General features: G+C 41.7%; 2 protein-coding genes across 4 annotated transcripts in view; one reads left to right on the forward strand and one right to left on the reverse strand.

Moving 5' to 3' along the window:
• The window catches only part of ENAH (ENAH actin regulator), a 146482-nt gene that overhangs the window by 122633 nt on the left and 3309 nt on the right, over positions 1-20540 (reverse strand). The window contains exons 1-2 of one of the 3 annotated variants that reach the window (XM_083434446.1): positions 10329-10437; positions 4854-4930 (exon numbers count right to left, since the gene is read on the reverse strand). In XM_083434446.1, coding sequence (XP_083290572.1) covers positions 4854-4891 — 38 coding nt within the window. In that variant the 5' untranslated portion in view covers positions 4892-4930; positions 10329-10437. Of the gene's footprint in view, positions 1-4853; positions 4931-10209; positions 10304-10328; positions 10438-20540 lie in introns of those variants that run through there. The other 2 variants (XM_083434447.1, XM_083434435.1) reach the window with 2 other exon arrangements.
• On the forward strand, positions 10514-15926 carry SRP9 (signal recognition particle 9). Its single transcript, XM_083434611.1, has 3 exons — positions 10514-10707; positions 11367-11435; positions 14672-15926. The coding sequence occupies exons 1-3, from the start codon at positions 10636-10638 to the stop codon at positions 14789-14791; spliced, it is 261 nt and encodes an 86-aa protein (XP_083290737.1). The 5' UTR covers positions 10514-10635; the 3' UTR covers positions 14792-15926.

The following is a 20540-nucleotide window of genomic DNA, read 5'->3' on the forward strand; positions in this document are numbered from 1 at the left end:
CCAGTTCTCCAGTTTCTCCAGGCAATCTTGTAACAGAAAATTCACCTTAGAGCGCCACAGTGCAAACTCAAGTTTGTTTAACAAGGGCTGTGGATTAGTAGAATTCTTACACATTAGTGCCTAATGTAAATGGTTGCCAGTTTTTAGTGATTAGAAAAAACCACACAATTTTCTGTGCTACATGCATATGTGGTGGCTAGTTTTTGTCTTTATCAGCACTTTTTTTAAAAAAGTTCTCAGTTCTGCATGGGAAACATTACACATTTAAAGCATTCATACCATTTTAACAGCCATGGCTTCCTGGAATACTGGGAACTGTAGCTTAAGAGTTGTTATGAGACTCCACACAGAACTTCAGTACCCAGCACCCATAACAAACTACCGTTTTCAAACACCGCACATTTTAAACACATTTATAGCACGTGGCATGCTCTGCTCCATAGGGTCACGAAGAGTCAGACACGACTAAACGACTAAGCAACAACAACAGCACATGGCTTCCCCCAAAGAATCCAGAGAACTGTAGTTTGTCCCTCAAAGAGCACCCTTTAAAACTACAGATCCCGGGGGTTTTCGGGGCAAGTCATGGCTGTTAAAGAGATATAAAGGTAAAGGTACCCCTGCCCGTACGGGCCAGTCTTGACAGACTCTAGGGTTGTGCGCCCATCTCACTCAAGAGGCCGGGAGCCAGCGCTGCCCGCAGACACTTCCGGGTCACGTGGCCAGCGTGACATTGCTGCTCTGGCGAGCCAGAGCCGCACACGGAAACGCCGTTTACCTTCCCGCTACTAAGCGGTCCCTATTTATCTACTTGCACCCGGGAGTGCTTTCGAACTGCTAGGTTGGCAGGCGCTGGGACCGAACAATGGGAGCGCACCCCGCCGCGGGGATTCGAACCGCCGACCTTTCGATCGGCAAGCCCTAGGCGCTGAGGCTTTTACCCACAGCGCCACCCACATCCCTAAAGAGATATAAGAATGTGTTAAATGTATACTGTGGATGTGACTTATACCCTGCACCACAGCAGCCACAGCGACTAATGAACCAACCTGGTACAATTTTTAGACAATCACTGTGCCAAACTAATTCCTATGGATTCCAGAGGTGTGTGTTGAAATTTTTCATTGAGGAAAAGTTAGGGTCAGAAATGCCAACTTGTGAGGGTGATGCAGGTGTGTGTGTGTGTGTGTGTGTGTGTGTGTTTGACGTCCTGCGCGTGAGCATCACGCCTCCCTCCCTAAGCCAGACAGAAGCTTCCTGGGCTTTGGGAAGGAGGCGCCAGGGGAACATTTAGGGGACTACCCTAGTCCTTCTAGTCCACTGACCACACATCACTGGTGGATTCCTATGTTTTGTCAATGCTGCCCAGAGTGGCTGGGGAAACCCAGCAAGGTGGGCGGGGTATAAATGAATTATTATTATTATTATTATGCAGATGAAAATGCTTCTTACAGATATCTCAAGTTTATTCTGCCCATTCACTACTTTCCAAGGGATGTCTGGATCTCAAATTGTGGTACAGCTTTCTATGGGCTGACCTTGTGACCTAGTCTAAGGCTACCAATATTTTAAAGATTTTGAAAGGGAGACTTTTAGCAACTAAACCATGGGAAAAACCCTGCTAGCTGAGACCAAAGGTGCCTCTAGCCCAGGTTCCTGCCTCCCAGAGTGGCCAATCAGGATATAAACAGAAGTCCAGTAAGCCTACAAGCAATAGTGCTCTCTCACTGCTGCTTCCCAGCAGCTTGTATTCCATTGCATGCTACCATACCCATCTATAGTATCAATATAATAATCACGGCTAACAGACATGGATAGAGCTATTCTCAGTTAAGTTGGCTATTCCCCTCTTAAAACCATCTAAGCTAGTAGCTATCACCACCACTTGTGGCAGCAGGTTTCAGAGCTACGTGGTTCCCTAGGGGACCAGTTTAGTTATTGCTTGTGCTCCAGCAACAAAAAATGGAATATTGATTCAAGCTCTGGACTCCCTGCTTCGGTTTGGTGTTACATGTGCACTGCATACGAGGAGCTGCCGCAGTTCCTTGGAAGAAAACAACATGGGAATGTTATGCAGATTATTGCATTTTTGGGATTTGTTTTCTAGTTAAAGGGGGAGGGTGATGTCAGTCTTTCACCAGCAGTCATCCCCAGCAAAGCAAATTAACGTTTCTCTTCCAGGAGGAGCTTGTCCTCCCGTAAAACAGCTGCTTGTCTCAATAGAAATGGAGGAAGAACATTATACACTACCCTAGAGAGATCTCCAGAAAACTGGAGATCACAGAGATTTGATAATGAGAAGCAGCAGTCTTCCAAAAAATGGAAACCTCATGATCCATCACACTTCCGCAGGGAGTTTAGTTCACAGAAACTGTGTGTTCATGTTTGTTGGCAAATGCGATGCTGGTTAGCTGTCTCTCCGTAATCCTTGCTTTAAATAAGTAAAAGCAAAAAGTTCAGACCAATGGGTATGACAGCATTCTTACGCTCTTGTTGTTGTTTTACAATCATTATGCGGGAAAATGGAGGGCACCTTGGGACTCAGCTAGATTGATAAAGAAAAAGCGATTTATATGTGTTGTATATGCAATATAACATTATGCCACCAGATGGCGATGTGGACTCCCGTTTTTCTCTACCTGTTTTCCCTGTTCAAATTTACAGCACGTTTAACTGAAACGCTTGTTTGAGGTGTCTAGATCCAGCCTTGGTTAAGAAATGTTAAAAGTTCAGGGATATTAAGAGGATGCTTCTCACTTAAGATGCTTCAAATCTATTATCAGATGGGGAAGCTGGGGAGCACAAAGGTCACACCCACATTGTATGTTTAAAGCACTCTTATACCACTTTAACAATCATGGCTTCCCCCAAAGAATTCTGGGAATCATAGTATGTAGTTGTTAGGAGATTCCTCATAGAACTACAATTCCCAGTATTTTACAGTTCCTGGGGTTCCTGGGGGTGTGTAGCAGCAAAACAGTGTGTTAAATGTTTCTTATGGAAGGGACCTAAGACATCAGTATCAACTGGTTATCATATAAGGAAGCAGAAGTGCTGTTTTGCACAACCTTTAGCCTAAGAGCTAGCTGGAGACCTGGTTCACAAGCCTGCAATTTATTGTTTCAGATTTCCCAGCAGAAAACTCCAGCCAAGAAGAAAGGGCAGCCAAAGTAAGGCATCTACGACAAGCCCTTTGCCATCTTTAACTACAAAGAAACGGAAGAAGCATAAGATACTGTCCATATGCGATCTCATGAGAGGCGGGCGTATGCAAACGAATGAAAGTTTAAGGAAACAGAGAAACGACAAGGTGTTATAATTTGGCATTTCATCTAAAGAAGGCGATTCATGGGAATGTAACTAGTCTCTCAGTGACATATTACTGTACATTCCAAAACCTTAAAATGGGGTCATGTTGTCAATTCAGGACTGAATGTAGTCACCTTCTATGATTTGTTGGGGAGAATCCTTCAGGAGAGATTTTTTAAACTCCCTTCTGCATACCTGAAGGACCACAGATCACACAATTTCCTAAAACCACTAAAGTTTCGGAAGGGAAAATAATTAGATGGCACTGTACTGGAAACTTAGCTACCTGCAGGGTAGTCTTTCACACTTCCTAAATGCTTGCCCTTCACCCCAGTATTGAAGAGTGACCCTAGGAAATCTTTTTTTCTAAACTCACAGGTTTCTGGAAATATTCAGGATGACAGAAGACTAGCCTAATTTCTGTAAAAGCTAGTACTTCCCCCCCCCCCCACTGGCATCTTGAGGGAGTTGCTTTATCTCTCTCCAAGAGAAGTTAAAAATACTCACTACCATGGAAAGAAGTGATTTTACTTAGCCGATTGCCAGAATCTGAAATACATATTCAGAAAGAGGGAATCCCCTCCCAGATACATAATGCATGAGTTTCGTGAAGGCTTCTCTTCACACACGCTTCCCACCCAGGGCTTTGAATATTTAATTTCTCTGCAATAACAAGTTCAGAAAGAGATTTTTTTAAAGGCACAAAACCTCACTAATGTTAAACATTCACTGGCTTTCAGCAGGAGCTGTTCTGTTTATGCAATTATAAGTTTTTAAAGAGAGTAATTCTATCTCCTGCCAAAGAGAGCTCAAAATAAATAAGATTATGCATAGATGCTCCTGTATTGGCACAGTTTCAGTATTTCCAGATTGCCCTAGTGCAAGAGACTTGAACTGTGCAGCTGTACTCAGGCAAAGTCTTGCAAGGGTATGCATCTTGTACATACTTACAAGGGTGTAGGCCCGACTGAACACAGTGAGACTTACTTCTGAGTAAATAGGCATAGGATCCATCTGCATGAAACTGTAGGGCAGAGGAAGGATGAGAAAGTAGTAATTGCCAGACTATCTTTCTGCCAAGGACCCAGATCCACACTCCCTGAGTTGTGGGAATACAACACTGTACAGTGGTACCTCAGGTTAAGTACTTAATTCGTTCTTAACCTGAAACTGTCCTTAACCTGAAGAACCATTTTAGCTGATGGGGCCTTCTGCTGCTGCCGCGTCGCCAGAGCACGATTTCTGTTCTCATCCTGAAGCAAAGTTCTTAACCTGAAGCACTATTTCTGGGTTAGCGGAGTCTATAACCTGAAGCATATGCAACCTGAAGCGTATGTAACCCAAGGTACCACTGTATTCCTAAAACATCGTCCTAAGTCGAAGCCAAACACTGCACAGCCTAATATTAGCTATGAGTCTAATTTCAAGGTACTAGTTTTGGCATATATAACCCTATATAGCTTGGGACCAGGACATTCCCCTGACCACTTACATTTAAATGCAGATTATTTGTGTTCTAAAGCTACAATCCTGTACCTTCTTACCTGGCAATATCCTCAAAATGACACTTTTCTATAGGCATGTGTAGGCACTGTTTTCTTCTCTTGCGGAGCAAAGGTAGCTGAAATATAACCAAAATAAGTTTACATAAGGGATCACCATACCATATGTGTGGTATGGAGCATATGGGAAAATAGGGACATGAAAACACCTTTGTATGACCTCTTAAGTGTTGGCATTTGGAGTTAAAATGTTCTGCAGAACTTTTATTAACTTAATTAACTTAATACTGAATCCCTTTTGGAGGAGCACACTTTACCCTGGATATAATCACACGGAGACTTGGAGTTTAGGGAAAAATTAGATAGCTAGGAAATAAATGCTTGATAGGAAATATCCTAGTTCTAACTAAGGTGGAGATAGCTTGAGCCATGCTTGCTCTTTCATCTCAGTAATTTACAGATGGTCTTCAAGGAAAACAAAGAGTAATCAATCTGAAGTGATGCTAAAATGTGGGTCACTAAGGCCAGGCTATCCTGGTCCAGAAACAGCTGCAGTTGATGCACCAGCTATAGCTAGGCAGATTTTATAGATGATAATATAGATGGTATAGGAGAGCTACTAGGTGTATATAAATACAAGAGCAGAATGAACCCCAAAGGGTTTAAAAACTTGCTTTTGATTGAAGGCCCAACGCCTGTTTCTCCTCTCCTGTGAGAGGACCTAAATGACAGTGATACTGTCACACAACCTGAGATGGAAATCACAGGAGAAAAATGTGTTGCTTTGCTTTTAGACAGTGGTAGAGCTATATGCAGGTTTTTTTTCTAGTTGTTAATAAAGCTGATGTGAAATGGATGGGGGAGGAAGCCAACCCTTCTCACTGATGCAAAGATTTTTTACAATGTGCTTTGTCTCTGAGATTTTTTTAATGCCAAGGCCCAGATAAGTCAGCTGGGATTTCAGAAATATTAAGCACAACTGTGAGGCATTAGTAGCTAGTATCTTTTTTTAAATGGTAGGGCTGGCACCTTCCCCAAACCCGGATTTTTTACAGCATCCATGAAGAAAAGAGTGATTTAAAAAATGTCAGTGTGCCCTGCTTTCCTCCCTGAGAAACATCAACTGCTCTGTAGGCAGAGGGAATGCCTTCCATTTAAGAAAGAAGGAACGTGACTTTCAGACAACATCTCTCATTTTGAAACTAAGCCATATCAGGCGACATAAATTCATGCTTTTGGGAGTGGAGCAGGGAGAATGGGACAGGCACATATATTGTACACCCAAACCCCACAAAACTATAAATATGGCAGAGCTTTTAGCAGATCAGGAAACACTTGCACATGGTTAAAACAAAACAACATAAAATCCAGCCTATTGAAAACGAGCTACGTTTCTCCTGAAGCTGAAAGAACTTGCAATTTCGCCCAATACTCCTCACTTCAAAACATTCCTTGCTGTTGCCTGCAGGCTGTCATCCATCAGAGATCGCCTACAAACGTAAGAGGGGTCTCACCCTAGGGCACTCTATCTAGTGCCCACTCAAACATGGAGCTGGGCCAGGGCCGAACTACACTGCTCAGCGGGGGAGGGAACCTGTGACACACATACATCAGATGTTGCTGGACTCCAATTCCCATTATGCCTGACCACTGGCCACACTGGCTAGGGCTGATGGGATTTGGAGCCCCACAACAGTTGGATGGCCATCGGAACTCTACCCCTGCTATTTTGCAATGTAAAATATTGGTGGTATAACTTGCACTTTTAATGTCAGGAGCCCAATAACCAGTGCTATTTTTCCGGAACTCACCATGAACACCTCCCTCGTTCTTTTAGAACGACAATGGCACCCACCTGACAGGTGTTGGAACTGAGTTCCAGCAAGTTCCAGCTGAAAAAGCCCTAACAATAACTATAAATTACCTCAGCAAACAGGAGGTCTCATAAACACGCATAAGGAGGGGAAAATCAGTGTAGGAAGGTGGCCTCCTTAGAGATTCTAATAACTATTGCGCCTCAACTACAAAGTCCTCTTCCCCACCCAATCTTGCTTCTGGTTGGGTAGCCCTATTTTTCAGAGTGCACTCCTCTGTTTGAAAGCAACCTCTGTCTGAAGTGCTGTCCAGTTTCAAAGTAAAGAATAAGAATGGAAAGCTGCGGTCTGACAAGTTATCAGTGCCTTAGCAATGACATTTGTAAAACCTCTCTGGAAGCCTTTCTCATCAGGAAAAAAATGCTTAAGATAAATAAATAAATCAGTTGCCCATCAACAGTTAGCACCTGACTGAGCAAATACACACCTGGCTTGTCTCCTCAACTAGGATGAGATGTATTGTATTAGTATAATAATTAGTTCTAAAATGCCAATTTTACTCATGAGAAGAGAAGACTCCCTGGAAAAGACCCTGATGTTGGGAAAGGTTGAGGGCACAAGAAGAAGGGGACTACAGAGAACGAGATGGTTGGACAGTGTTCTCGAAGCTACAAACATGAGTCTGACCAAACTGCGGGAGGCAGTGGAAGACAGGAGTGCCTGGTGTGTTCTGGTCCATGGGGTCACAAAGAGTCGGACACGACTAAACGACAACAAAATGCCAATTTTATGCAAATCTGTGTCCTCTTTGATCTTCCTTTTTGGTGATGCATTCTCTCTCTCTCTTCACACGTAAGTGGCTTCTTCTGATCCAAGAATCTGTTTGGATACGGATTGATGAAACTGTAGTTTGCAGGGAAGAATCAGCCGGCAGGGGAAGGGTTAAGCGCCCCCTGCTCCCTCGCCTGTTCTCCCTGCAAATGTCGCCTCCAGCGCCCATGTTAGCACTGTGAGACAAATGTATTTCTCTCATAATGTGTAATTGCATCTAATTGCCTGGCAGAAGGGTGAGCAGGCAGAAAAAAAGAGCCAAAGGTAAGATACATAATATATGTCTGAGCAATAACAAGTGTAAACAGCAGCTGCTCAGGCTTAGAGGCATTATAGCAACAATTATAATCACATTATAACTACACATTACAAAGGATGCTGCTTGAAACTGGCCAAGGTTTCATTGTGATGGCACCACTGAGGGGGCGAAACTACACAAATGAACATCAACTCAAATGAGGGCTGGGCTCTCAAACCATAGGCCATTATTTCCACCTGCCCTGTGAGAAATAGAAGAGAGAGCAGGCAGCAAGGAATGCCTCTTCTGTCCTGAGATGAACCTGCCCTTAGATCTTCATCTCTGGCTCCCTCCTTTAAGGGAGACTCAGAGGACAATGACAAGAGAGAGGGCCTTTTCCGCTCTGACTCCCTATTTATGTGACCCTCTCCACCATGGTCCACTTCGAGTCTTCTTTGACATATTTGGCACCTGATAAAAATGTCCATTTTCCCAGGTTGTTTATGGACTAATGATGCTGTTTGGTCAGTGGTGCTGCTTAAGTTTTCTGCTACTGGGATGGTGTGTTGCTTCATGGATTATAAGTGTTTTTCATTGTAATGGCCCAGATTCAGCTAACTTGGTGCTCAAAGAAAACTCCATCAGTTCAGGGAATTGTGGGTGGGGCAGGGGAGCAATTAAGAGCATTACTCTTTTATGGGCAATCATTACACTGTTTTCTGTGTAATATATAGTTTGACCTGGATATTTTAAAATTAAAAGTATATTTTATTGCACATCATTTAATAATGTCTTAATAGAATACCCAGCACCACAAAAACTGGCCCATACTAACAATCTATTATTAAATATTAGCAGCACAGTTGGGTGGCATTCTTCACCCAAACACAAGCAACAACCCTAGAATGCTGAAAGAAACAATAACAGCACACCTTCTCCCACAGTTCCTACAACCCTTTGATCCACATTCCATCATTTTGCGGCCAATAAACACATGGCTTGCACTTTCTTATTTTGCTTATTCTGCTGCTAGCTGGAGAGTCCAGAGCTGCTACTCTGCAGAATTCAACTTCTGGTTTGCTGAGCTATTCTGTGGGGTGCTTTGCTTCTTGTTTACTTGGCCGTACACCACTGAGGCTTGCTCATTTTGGCTAATCTAAAACAGCAGTTTCTATTGTAATTCAGATCAGGAACTTCTGGGTTTTAAGTACATCTCCCCTAAGGCAGATAATAGAAGGCTGCTATTCTTGCTTGCTATATGATGGCAAGTTTTTTTTAAGCATGAGCAGAAACAATATAGCATGCTTGCTATATTTGTAATTATGGAGCAACAATTGCCCATCTATGGATTCACATTTTGTTTCAATCTGAAAAGCCTGAACATTTTTCCTACTGTTCCAATAAATTTTAACTAGCTTTTACTGACTTTAGGAAAGCTAGGATCTCTAAAAATTTGTCTCACCTTCAGCCTCTTGCTGAAGCAAGCAGCTTTAATTTCAGCTATTGGCTAAACTACAGTGCCTCTTCTGACTCAAGCCTTTGCTTTGAAATAGATGTGGCTGGATCTAGAACATCTCAAATTCAGCGGTTTAAAAAGACATTTTTAGAACAAAATGTTTCTCTTCTGTAGATGGTCATGTAAGTTCTTGCTTAATGAGGAATCTTCTAGCCAGGGAAAAATCAAACAATTTCTTTTTCACAACCCAACGGAGTAATTCTTTTGTCTCTTTTCTAGTTTTAATAAGCTGAGCAGCATAAAAGCATCTTCACTTCGGAGTGTGTGTCCCTCTTCCCAAAATGTCTACCTTTTTCAGCTTTCTCCTTCCACCCACCCCACCCCTAGTCTTGCTGTCTCTCATATGCACAGCCAACAACTTCTCCAAACCTACTGCAAGATTCTCTTTAACAATAAGGCTACTAAGATTTAGAATGCCAAGTACCGTATTTCGAAAAACAAACTAGCCTGTGCGAACATTTGTGTACATTTATGTTTACTCCCATGTAAGTTGCACAGCAAAAATGACCGCAATGAAGTTGTGGAGGCCACTGTGACCCACTGATTTAGACTGGGGATGTATGTGCTCTATCCTGCAGTTGAACAACCTTGAGCGGCTGAATGTTATGCTATAGACTTTATAGCATAACATTACGCCGCTCCTATTTGCCATCCCCGGCCGCTCTTGCGAAGCCAAATTGTTCTCACTTCTAGCCGACCAGAACAGCTCGACAACAGAGAAGGCTGAATGTTACAAGCTAGGCTAAACTCGTTACCTGTCCCTTTTATACTATATCAAGCCCCACATTACATGGAAGACTGTTGTAGGATGCAGCACTGCTAGTTTGCAACCGTCACATCCAAAGCCGCACATTTAAAGCGCATGGTTTCCCCCAAAGAATCTTGGAAAATGTATTTTGTTAATGGTGCTGGGAATTGTAGCTTGGGGTGGAACTACAGTTCCCAGGATTTTTTTGGGGGGGGAATACTGAGCGAAGGTAAGAAAAACGGGATTCTTACTCGCCCTTTGCACCCCCTTCTGAATTGTCCGAGCAGAGACCAACGGCCGCCCCCCCTCCTTGGCAAAAAAGGGCGCCGTCTTTGAACGGCTTCAGAGGCAAGACTTGCGAAGCCCTCACCGACCATCGAGGGGCGCTGTGAGTTCAGCTCCTCGCTGGGCGAAGCTCCGGAAGCCGCTCTGCTCCTCTCTATGGCAGCATTTCATCCCGCGAATTCCCTTTGGCGCAGGAAGAGGCGCTGGAGGGTGGGTGGGAAAGGAGAAAGCGACTTCTGAACAACACGGCTCGCTATTGGTGCGCGCGTGCACCCTCAAGCCAATGGCGATGCCCGTTGCTTGAATCCGGCCCGCCTGGGCGAGCCATCTTGCTGCTCGCTCTGCAGACCGCTGAGCTGTACATTCTCGGTCCGAAGGGAAGGGAAGCAGCCATGCCGCACTATCAGACCTGGGAGGAGTTCACCCGCGCGGCCGAGAAACTCTACATGTCCGACCCCATGAAGGTAATTTGGGAGAAGCGAGGAGGCTCGCAAGCTTTTGCTGAAGAGGCTGCGGGGGGGGGGGGAGTGTCTGGGTCGGATGTCTGTCTCGCCCACAAGGTCTGCCAGGATCTTGTGATACCTAATAGCTCCTAGCTTTGATTTACGTCTATTATAGGCGCGCCGGTCTGACTAAAACGTCCAGAGCTCGTAGTTGTGATCCTGAAAGTCTTCACGTGGTTTATTTTTTAAGGTTCTTTCCTTTGAATTCGTTTGTGAAACTGTTTTGGCTCTCACCCCGGGTTTGGGGGAAAGAAGCATTTTTTAAATGGCTGTAGGAAAATATCCCTCGGATAGTGGTTTCCATATAAGATGGCGTTGTAAGCATTCATGCGAACTTTGCCCAGTCACATTCTTCTAGTTCGAGAAGCTGGTCTAGATTTGGGAAGGTATTGTGAGCAGATAGGGAAATGTGTGACTCAATGGTGTGCATTCCTTTTAGGAATCAAAGGACACCTAAGGTAAATGGGTTTGGGCAAACGGGTTAGTAAAATGAATGAAAGGGCTACTAATCCCTGCAGAGCTATTTTCACAGCTGGACTGAAAAACTATGCTTCTGTGCTTTTGAGTGCGAAGATGACAGCCATTTATTCACCCATAAGATGTTGCTTCTTTCATTTCAGGTGCGTGTGGTACTGAAATATCGGCACTGTGATGGTAATCTGTGCATTAAAGTAACAGATGATGTAGTTGTAAGTACTCCTGCAGTTTATTGATTTGGGCAGGCTGGGAAATGTTTGGGGCATCTGCCAAAGTTGACCCGTGGGGGTGGGGAGATAAAGATCTGGCCCTTTGGGCGAAAAGCAATCCCTAAGCTAAATTATTTGGATGAATAGTCTCTAATATATTCAGCTGAAAATTGCATGTGGTGGTTTTTGCAGCAAAACAGGTGGTACTTTATCAGTTCCTCCATTGGTCTATGCAAATCTCACTTCCTATCTTGAGCTTATTTCCTTCTGGTTTGCATCATCCCTTGTATGGAGGGGGTGGGGCTAATGAGGAAGGTTGCTACACAGGCAAATGGTGAGATGAAGAGTTAAGCAGCCTCTGCCCGCTTGACATTCCTCCACTGAAAGTAGATGCAGACTATCTGCTTACTAAATGTTTAGTGCTCTGGTCCATGGGGTCACGAAGAGTTGGACACGACCAAATGACTGAACAACAAACAATGCATTTGGATGCCTCCTATGTTATCATAACAAAATTAGGCTTGATGGTACCTGAGCTCAAGGAGCAATTTTTCATCTATATTTGGATATTATTCAAAGCCATTTTGAATCACAATTGTAGAACATTTCAAAACAGCACTACACTGATTTTGACTGCTGATTTTAGAACTACATCTGTGTGTGTGTGGAGGTGGTGTTTCTTAGAATTCCTGAACAACACTGGCATCTAATATTTAAAAAGTTGGTAGATTATTGGGGCATCTCCTATTGTATATCAAAGTTTACCCTAAATGCTCAATGGAGAAATTATTTTATCATCTTTAATGCCTTCAAACCATTTCCTTAAGTCTTCCATATAGGGGTATGCCTATGGCATACTATGCCTATGGCACGACTATTTGTTTTTATTTATTGCAAATACAGTGGTGCCCCGCAAGACGAATGCCTCGCAAGACGAAAAACCCGCTAGACGAAAGGGTTTTCCGTTTTGGAGGTGCTTCGCAAAACAAATTTGCTATGGGCTTGCTTCGCAAGACAAAAATGTCTGGCGAGTTCCTGCGGGGTTTTTTTCCTCCCCCCCCCCTTTTTCCCAAGCCGCTAAGCCGCTTAACAGCTGATCCGCTAAGCCGCTTAACAGCTGATCCGCTAAGCCGCTAATAGCGCTAAGCCGCTAATGGGCTTGCTTCGCAAGACGAAAAAAACCGCAAGACGAAGAGACTCGCGGAACGGATTCTTTTCGTCTTGCGAGGCACCACTGTAATAATAATAATCATAATCATAATCATAATAAATGTCCCCAGTCACATTTATATCCCACCTTTTTCTCCATAGAACTCAAGATGGTGTAAATGGTTTTCTCACTCCTCATTTAATCCCCACAGCAACCCTGTGGGGTTGGTTAGGCTGAGAGGCAGTGATTGGCCCACGGTCACCTGGTGAGCTTCATGGCTGAGTGGGGATTTGAACCCTGATCTCAGAGATCCTCATCTGACCCTCTAACCACTACACCACAGTAGGTGGGGCATTAAGCTTTCAGAAAAAAAGCATTGCACTTTAAAATTTGGAAATAGTGAAATATTAATCTCGGACTCAACAACATACATTAAAAAAAAAAACTACTAAAGCTTCAGCACATAATTAGAAATGACTTTAACAGTAGTGGACAAATGTAATTCCTGTGTATTCTATATGTAAAGCTCTTTGAGTTTACTCAAAGAATGCTAAAACAGTTAGGCATTACGGTCCATAGGATGGCCAGTTCTAGTTCTTTGTTAGCTTTTTATTGAAGGGCATATGAAAAATCCTTTGTATGTCCCATGTAGTCTTGCTTTTACTTTCTAACAGTGGCAAGCCAGATGTGTCTGAAACTCACAAATCAAGGTGATGGCTATTTCTTTTTGACCCAATCATCTGGTACTTGCTATCCTGGCTAGCAGGCTAGCTGTTACGCCGCTCCTTTGAAATCTATCAATGTAGTGCAGCACCAAGCTGTTGTTGTTGTTGTCATCGTCTTTGAAGAACTGAACAGAAATGAGAATCTGCTTTGTTTCAGAAAAATTGAATAAAATGAAATTGTGATGTTTATTGTATCTGCAAAACATTTGCTAAATCAGCTCTTTTTGCACCTGTATAAAACCAAGACCTGGGATATTGTTTTAGAAACAATAATAGCTGGTCCCCCTTTAAGACTTTCCAGAACCTGCTGTGTTCACAAGTCCAGTTTTAACAAACTGGTTCTGTTCCAGTTTTACTGTTAGCTTTTCAGAATTTGTTAGGTGCTTCTAAATAAATTTGTTGGCTTCACCACAAAGTGTTGTCTTTTAATAAAAAACGGGTCAGAAATTCAGAATACAGTATTTTGGTGAAATAATTCTCTTGTGGAAGAAATGGAAATATTTTTTTCCAACATTATGAGTCTGGAATGCCTCATGTTGCATGCTCATTGGCCCATATCTGAAGGCAAACAGATGTGTCTCAGGCTAAGACTTCAGGCAAATAAGAAAATAAAGGTATGTTTTTTGGAGAAAGATTCTACACAGTTATATTTAATATTTACTTCCACTCAATAAATAGTGTTTAAGGTTGGAGTCATGGTTCAGGTAGCTAACCTTAGGCAGCTTTCTTAACTTCCCTGAAAGCACTATGATAATAATAATAATAATAATAATAATAATAATAATAATAATAAATTTTATTTATATCCCGCCCTCCCCAGCCAAACTGGGCTCTAACACCAAAGTAGTTGCCCTTTTCACGGCTAGGAATGTAGGAAAATGTAGGAATAAGGGCATATTTTAAAGGACAGCTTTTTAAAAAGTGTCCTTATTCTCTATTTCAGCTATAATACGCTATCTAATACCTAAGCTACAACTTCTCTACACACTTACTTGTGAGAAAGCCTCATTAAACTTGGTAGGGCTTATAGGTAAATCTGCACTTCATTGGGTTGCACGTGTTTGAGAAGTGTGTTTCTAACAGTGTGGATGAGTAACTGTGTTTGACATTACCATCCTTGCAACAACTTAAGTGAAGGATATTTTCTGTTGTTAAGAGTACCATGCATTGTAAACCAAAACTGGACTGTGGAAAAAGTTGTGTGTTCTCAAAGTACAGTAGCACAAATTTCAAAACAAATGTTGTTCAATATAGCACAATATCTTTTATTTCTGGTGCAACATTCTCTAAAAAGCATCTTCTTGATGTCTTGGGTAAATCAACATTAAAGCTATCATTCTCTCCCTCACCCTTTTTTCTTTCAGTGTCTGCTCTATAGGACAGACCAGGCTCAAGATGTAAAGAAGATAGAGAAATTCCACAGTCAACTAATGCGACTCATGGTAGCCAAAGAATCCCGCAGTGTTGTCATGGAAACAGACTGAATAGCTGGAAATAAAATGAATGCTCCAGTCATATTTCACAGGAGGAAAATATCACTGGATTTGGGCAGATTTTTCGACAGAAGAAGTGTGGCATAAAGTGGATTGTAAAGGGGGTTTTGTAAGGATTTTCAGGCTCCACTTCAGAGTGGTGAGAGGACTATATGCTTTCATTTGAAAGCCTCTATTTATTTTTTTAATTTGAGCAAAAGAGTATATCCTCTGCTGGAAATACTGAAGGTTAAAATATGTTAGGGTAGATTTGTACGTTTTCTTTTGTAAATCTCAGCACTCTGCTTAAAAATAAATGGGAGGAAGCAAGTGTGCTCCTCTGAGGGGACTTCAAGATGCTATCATAGAGGAGTTTTTGCTTGTTCTTAATGAATTTTATGTTGCTGTGTTGGCTAAAGTGAGAAGAACAATGAATTACTAATGTAGAAATGGGGTGTGATAAGCCTTTATGTATGGATATATTGAGTTAGCGATAGCATCTTCCAAAACTGATTAAAATTGCCAAAATAAATAGTTGGCAATACAGCTAAGCCTGTGTATAAACATTTTATGGATCTGAAAAACTGATACTGGCCTGAAAATCATCAATATATATCGACTACTTGTTATCTAAAATTTGATAAGGAATAAACATTTGTTCATGACAGACAAGTGTTCACAGAAACAGATTCAGGACTTTATTTGGAGTGTCTTATTCTGGATTTGCCCAATGTGGTTTGTTGCAGCTAAAACATCTGTACAAGTTTTTAAAATATCCTTTACCACATTGCTTTCACTTTTTAAGCTTTAAATGTTTCTGTTATAAAGGTATCAAAATCACCAAACACTAAAATTGGTGCTACAGTATGAGTGGTATTACATATTGTTAAATACAGCAGTTGAGAGAGGGAAAGCTTAGCTACTACATAAATTGTATGTATGTATGTATGTACTTAGTGTCAAATCATAACTGTTTTCATGTTGCCTCTTCTCCAAGAAAGCAGTCTTTTCATATTGTCCTCATATGCTATAGAAACCATTACAAGGGGGTGTTGGTTACACAAGTATGCTTCATACAGCATGGTGATTTGTCTGATGCCACTTCAGGTGCTGATATGAGATCAGCAAAATAAAATACTTGCCAGTACCACTGCCTCTCCTAATGTTGCCTTTCTCCAGAATTTATATTGCATTAATATAAAAATCTTTGCTTCTCGTTGGGATTGAACTCCAGTCATTTTCACCTTTTACAGTTGGTGTGCTATAGAGAGGTTCATTCTTGTGTTTGCTTATTTTTTCAGCATTATACTGCAACCATTTCAAAGGCCAGCTGCCTTCCATATGCTTCCTACTAAAGCACTTGTTTCCCCCGATTTCTTCAACATAGTGAACCTAGTCGTAGTCCGCGTTTAAAGGTAAAGGGGCCCCTGACCGTTAAGTCTGATTCTGGGGTTGCGGCACTCATCTCATTTTACTGGCCGAGGGAGCCGGCGTTGGTCCGCAGACAGCTTCCGGGTCATGTGGCCAGCATGACTAAGCTGCTTCTGGCGAACCAGAGCAGCGCACGGAAACGCCGTTTACCTTCCCGCTGGAGCAGTACCTATTTATCTACTTGCACTTTGACGTGCTTTCAAACTGCTAGGTTGGCAGGAGCAGGGAACGAGCAACGGAGCTCACCCCATTGCGGGGATTCGAACCGCCGACCTGATCAGCAAGCCCTAGGCTCTGGTTTAGACCACAGCGCCACCCGCAGTCCGCATTTAAAGTACCCTATATTCTTTTTTGCTTGTGTAAAACCCTGATACAGTGGTACCATGGGTTAAGTACTTAATTCGTTCCAGAGGTCCATTCTGAACCTGAAACTGTTCTTAACCTGAAGCACCACTTTAGCTAATGGGGCCTCCTGCTGTTGCCGTGCCGCCGGAGCACAATTTCTGTTCTCATCCTGAAGCAAAGTTCTTAACCTGAAGCACTATTTCTGGGTTAGCGGAGTCTGTAACCTGCAGCGTATGTAACCCGAGGTACCACTGTATTGAAAAACTGAACTATGCAGCCTGTTTACTCTCTGTACATGCACACCAGTTTGTGCAATGAGTGCAAGCCATACCTTTGCCTTGTGTACACAGAGCGGTATGGACTACATTTTCTTACCTTCCCTCTCTGAGGTGGGTGAAGCCTGAGCAAACTTGGAGAGGAAGAGGGAAAAGTTGGAGCATGGAATAAGATAAATGCAAGCAGATGGGAATAACTGGCATCATGCTTTAAGTTTGATCTCTCTTTGCCTTTTGGTCCTTCTGTTCTCAAAACAAAAGGAACCTGCTGGATCAGGCCATCCGTTCTAGCATCCTGTTTTCACAGTGGCCAGCCAGATGCCTATGGGAAACCCAAAAGCAGGAATTGAGCAGAACAGGAGACTAGCTATCTGTGTTTACCAGATACTGCTTCTTCTGGTCATACTGTCTCTTGTGATTGTGCTGAGGGAGGGAGAATGGCCCAAGCCCATATCTTGACCTGACCATGTAAACATTAAACCATAGTTTAGTGTTAAGTCCAAACATACAGGTTCTAAGGAGCTGGAGAGGCAGATAGATTACTTCTACATGACTCAAATGACATTTAAAACCTTTTCTAGTCAAGGGTTGCATTTCAGCTTTTGCCTAACCATGTCTTGTTGAGGAAGGCTGTGCTCTATATCTTACTGTGAATGAGCCGTGTTTGTTCTTGGTTTCCTAATTCTGGTTTATTTGGGTTAGGAAATCATGGTTGGTTGCTGCTGTTCACACTAAGTAAGAGAGCAGCAACATGCACTGGTTTATGACTTGCCCTGGTGGAACATGGCCAATTATTTGCTTGTAAAAGCCAAGTACTGTGTATGCAAAGGATTCTTCTCAGCCTCAGGTTTGAGTGACAATGAATGGTAAATGACTGATCTCTTATTTTTTATTAAAATGCTCTTTTATTCTTAAAATACTAGCGGCTCTGAAAGTATATAATCTTAGTAGCACCATACAGGTGGATGTGTTTCCTAGAAAACAGCTACTTTTGTTTTGTTTTTCTTGTTTCCCTAAATTTTCATTTATTCTACTTGATCCCATGTATGTTTAGTCAGACCTTCATGGTGTGTAGTGTTGTTTTTCAGATAATTGTGTTTGGGATTTTATCTATAGAGAATGTTGAGGACTAGGCAACCATATTTCACATTGAAAAGCCACTAGCATCCTATAAACGTGTAGCTATGATGGCACATTGGGGATGTGTTTAGCACAATTACAATTGCAGCTTGCTACTGCATATTTCATACAACAGAGTGAACTTGTTTAGCTGGTTATCTACTGTTCACTTTCTTTCCTAACTGGTAACTGGCTCCACTTCCTTTTCTCAATTCTGTATGAGGCTACCATGTGCTAGATGCAATGATAGTTATTAAAAGCATCTGAGTCATCCTTGCTGTAATGCTGCAGTTAAAAAGTGGTTCATCAATACACTATTATCACATCTAATCAAGAGCGTACCTTATGAAATATGTAACTGGGCTTAATTTTTCCTTCCTCTGATTTTTTTTTAATCTATATTTGTGGTGTTGGTGCAAAGTATTGATAGCAGGGTCTACTTGATTAGGGTGACAAAGGGCATATATCAGAATAATTATGGGTTTTACTTACTCAGCATATCTTATATCAAGACCAGGCACTTAGAATTTTTTAGAACAGTAGACTCTATATTAGTGCTGTGTTCTTAATGGCCTCCTGACACCCACAGTAACATCCCCTCCAAAAATCAAAAGCAGGCGTGAATATACAAAATGAAGGCCTTGGGATATTGGTCCATCAATGGTTATGAAGGTCTCACTGAAGAGTTAAAAAATTGCCTGCTAGGGCGTCATTTTCTTCCTAAAAATCTAGCCAGGCTAGAAATAACCTCAGGGCCTTTCCTATTACCTTTCCCCCCTTCTCTGACATTTTATCTGTGTTTTGTTTTATGCGCTGCCTCATACTGTTAGATGTTATTTTTATATTGTTAGATGACTTGACCATATTCATGGAAATTGATTGTACATATATGAGAAATTCCATTAGTTTTTTAAAAGCTGAAACATGTTTTTTCTACAGAATGCAGGAAGGAGAGTTCAGAGGTCCTAGAGATGTGTGTGTGTCTGTGTGTGTGTGTGTGTGTGTGTGTGTGTTCTAATCATGAGGAAGTACTTATTGCAGCACAGCCTCTCCCCACTCTCAAGTGATCAGCACAAAGGCACCTGCTGACTCATGCACTGCTTTCATCGCCTAAAGGGGGTGGAGGTAGAATGGAGGAATCCCCACTCACAGGCGTCCTGTTATAAGTGGGGATTCCCCTGTAGTTTGATCCTGATAAGAAATTACTTTGAAGGATTCACATAAGGAAAACTGACACCAGTGAATGATCATGTTTGTATACCAAATTTTGCCCTGAGCTAGCTAACGACGTGTGTTAATTATCTCTCGTACCACACCTAAAACTTTTCATGCTGGCACATCCACAGGTGAACAAGAAGAGTAGTCAAGTTGGCATGCAAAGAAAGGCAACATAAAGCATTCAACAATTGATCGCTATGAGGCATAATGTGAATTTATTTTTATTTTATTTTTTAAAAGATGCCTTATTCCTAGATGCTTAAAATGCCTTTGAAAGAGTTGAAAAACCCTGTCTTCAGTGTTTGTACTGAATTAAGTCTTCCAATGTACTGTCACAGTATGTACTAATTCGGTATCAAATATTTATGTCAAGGGACAAGTTGATACCACCCTCATAGATCCAGACCTTACATAACTATATATCTTTCAGAAATATCCATATGCAGGATCTAACAATATAAAACCAGAGTGGGTGAGAGAGATCTGGAAAAAAGCTAAAGGTAGACTAACAAAGATACACAGGATCCCTTGAAAGCAAATGAAATAGAATAATACCTATAAGTTTGTGAAACCTTGTTTGCTCACCTAAACTAAATCTTGGGTGGAGTGTACAAAGATGAATGCCTAATCTCACGTACTTATTACGGATTGAAAGACCATTGAAAAATAGAATATAAAAAGCATTCTAAGCCTTTAATTTTATATGGGGATGCAGAAGGCATTCTAGGAAACTAGTGAAAAGGTTACATAAGGAACCCTAGGAAAATAGGGAGGAGCAGGTTAGTTTTTCTGCGCTAACAATGCCTGCAGGTTAAGGAAAAAATGGGAATAAGTACATGAATAAATGCTTACCTAGTTGTTTTTTTTAAATACAGTCAACATGTTTATGAAATCTATACATTTTCTTGAGTAAGTGATGTGTTAGTGTGATACATTTAGTAAGGGCCAAGTATAAGAAATTGTATTAGGCAGTGAAAGAGGTTTGGGAAGGCATTACTTCCCAGAAATAGCAGGGTTTAAGTACTAAACTTTGAAGATGGAGTTACAACTTTTGAGTGGATCAGCTGAGTTGCCTTACAAATCAGATATACTTCATTGCAGTCCCATTAGAAAATGCAGTGCACCAAAAGAAGCTTTTCTGTACTTCCAAACAAGTAAAGGATTTATTGGGGTATGTGGGGGGATAAAGTCAGTTTATTTGTAACACACTCCATTGACACTGATTTATGAATTCTGCACATAACTGAATGTGCTCAGTTTAATTCTATGATAAATAAATTGCAGGGAATTTGCTACTAGAAGTTCTTTGAACTTTGAAGGGATAATAATTCTATTAAGGGCTGCAAAATATTTCTGTAGCTTCACATAATAAT

This window comes from Podarcis tiliguerta (genome assembly GCF_965153285.1).
Source record: "Podarcis tiliguerta genome assembly, chromosome: 3".
Taxonomy (NCBI): Eukaryota; Metazoa; Chordata; class Lepidosauria; order Squamata; family Lacertidae; genus Podarcis; species Podarcis tiliguerta.

Coding starts and splice junctions, on each gene's coding strand:
- SRP9 (XM_083434611.1), top strand. CDS start 10,636: ATGCCGCACTATCAGACCTGGGAGGAGTTCACCCGCGCGGCCGAGAAA. Junction 10,708..11,366: donor ACATGTCCGACCCCATGAAG/GTAATTTGGGAG, acceptor CTTTCATTTCAG/GTGCGTGTGGTACTGAAATA. Junction 11,436..14,671: donor AAGTAACAGATGATGTAGTT/GTAAGTACTCCT, acceptor TTTTTCTTTCAG/TGTCTGCTCTATAGGACAGA.